At 44.2% G+C, this 1,796-nt stretch overlaps 1 protein-coding gene across 1 annotated transcript; it reads left to right on the top strand.

Moving 5' to 3' along the window:
• Positions 1-6: 6 nt before the first annotated feature.
• Positions 7-1,790, top strand: LOC105557016. The gene is made up of 2 exons (XM_012004138.1): positions 7-1,103; positions 1,182-1,790. The coding sequence occupies exons 1-2, from the start codon at positions 24-26 to the stop codon at positions 1,383-1,385; spliced, it is 1,284 nt and encodes a 427-aa protein (XP_011859528.1). The 5' UTR covers positions 7-23; the 3' UTR covers positions 1,386-1,790.
• Positions 1,791-1,796: the final 6 nt, after the last annotated feature.

Here is a 1,796-nt window from a genome sequence, read left to right as displayed (position 1 = left end):
AACTCACGTTACGAACTTGGCTCATGATGGAGAAGAAAACAGGCAAAAATATAAGCGACGAGATAAACGACGTTCTCCAAGCTTTCGGTTTGCAAGGAAAACAAATTACTGCAGTTACCGATGCCGGTTCAAACGTTGTCCTCGCCTGCAAACTATTGAAAATGAAACATCACAAGTGCCTCGGCCATGGCGTCCACAATCTGATTACAGCAGATGGGCTCAAACGCACAGACAGATTGGAAGAGATTGTTAAAAAGGCAAAGAAAATAGTGAAGACAGTGCGGTACCGTGCACCCGAACTGGAGGCAGAATTTGACAAGCAGCAGCGACAACTCCTCACTGACATAATGGAATCGGCGGACGTGTTGGACATGGAGGATGGTGACCCTCTTACGGTGTTGGAAGACATTGTACTTGAGGGAGACGACGAGGAAGTCCCTGCCCATGCAGGTAGTGCAGCAACAGCCTGCAAGAAGGCTCCTACTCTCAAGACCGATGTCGTCACCCGATGGCACGCTCTGCTGCGTCTGTGCAAAAGTATGGGTCCCCATAGAAACAGCATCAACATAATCCTTGCAAGGATTGAGAAGTCCAATCTGATGCTCACTTCCAGTGAGTGGGAATTCCTGAACGACCTCGGCAAGTTCCTGGAGAGCTTCCACACCGCTGTGGAAGTCTTGTCGGCGGAGAAGAGTGCGACACTGAACGTTGCTTTGCTCATGAGGGCAGAACTGGAAGAGCGTCTAGAGGATAGCGAGTCAGACAGTCTGCTTATCCTACAGATGAAGAACTCAATGCGTGCTCAGCTTGACCACAGGTTTCCAGTCACGGATCTACTCGTCGTGGCAGCACTTCTGGATCCTCGTTGCCAAAACCTGAAGTCGGTGAAGAACCATCTCTCAGATAGGTTCATGACGAAAGCTGAGTTCCTGGTTGCCCAAGTGAAGGAAAATGTGAGAGAAGCTGATGTCATTAAAGAGGATATCACCGTGCCCGTGACCGAACCCAGCTCGAAAGTATCAGCCCAGCCTGTATCTCCTGTCGCGCTACTTGCTCAGAAACATTCCGCACAGGTTTCCTCGTCCGATAGGATTAACGAAGAGGTAGAATATTTTTTGACGACGGCAAGCTTGGCATATGTTCCATATGGAGACATACTGAAATATTGGAAAAAAATGCAGGGGCAGTTTCCATGGCTATCTGCCTTGGCGAGGGGTATCCTGTGCATACCTGCAACCAGCACTCCATCAGAGAGGGTTTTTTCTATAGCCGGGCTTGTTGTCACCGCAAAAAGATCCTGCCTCCATCCTCTACGCGTGCATAAAATCATTTTTGTGCACAACAATTACAATGTATGCAAACAAATTGTAAATGGTTCTAGCTGAACCTGCAGACTAGTCGTTCTGTGTTCCCTACAGTACCTACTGTGATTATTCTAGCTCATGACAAAGTTCAAATTTCCTTTAAGTTTTAAGCTAGTACTGTAATTTGCTAACTACTAGTCCATTAATACTTATAGTAATTTAGCAATTTCCAATTTGCAATTTAGCAATTTGCTATTTAAGGGATACAGTCCACAATAAAAGTTACTTTTTTAAAACAAATAGTGTTAGTACTGCCATTGTTACATAATTAACGTTCTGAAATATGAGGAACATAATTAACCAGTTCCATTTTGCCGCAAAAATGCGTCAATGCCTGCGAAGTGGTCAACATTTTTAAATAATTAATATACTTTTAGAAAGTTAAACGTAGAACGTAGAAAACAATTATTTAAAGTTTATTTTTGTAATTAA

The sequence above is a fragment of the Vollenhovia emeryi genome, unplaced genomic scaffold (genome assembly GCF_000949405.1).
Source record: "Vollenhovia emeryi isolate VEMERY1.0 unplaced genomic scaffold, V.emery_V1.0 DF939652.1, whole genome shotgun sequence".
NCBI classification, from domain to species: domain Eukaryota; kingdom Metazoa; phylum Arthropoda; class Insecta; order Hymenoptera; family Formicidae; genus Vollenhovia; species Vollenhovia emeryi.
The sequence above is the reverse complement of the archived record's forward strand: the minus strand, read 5'-3'. Positions and strand labels throughout refer to the sequence as shown.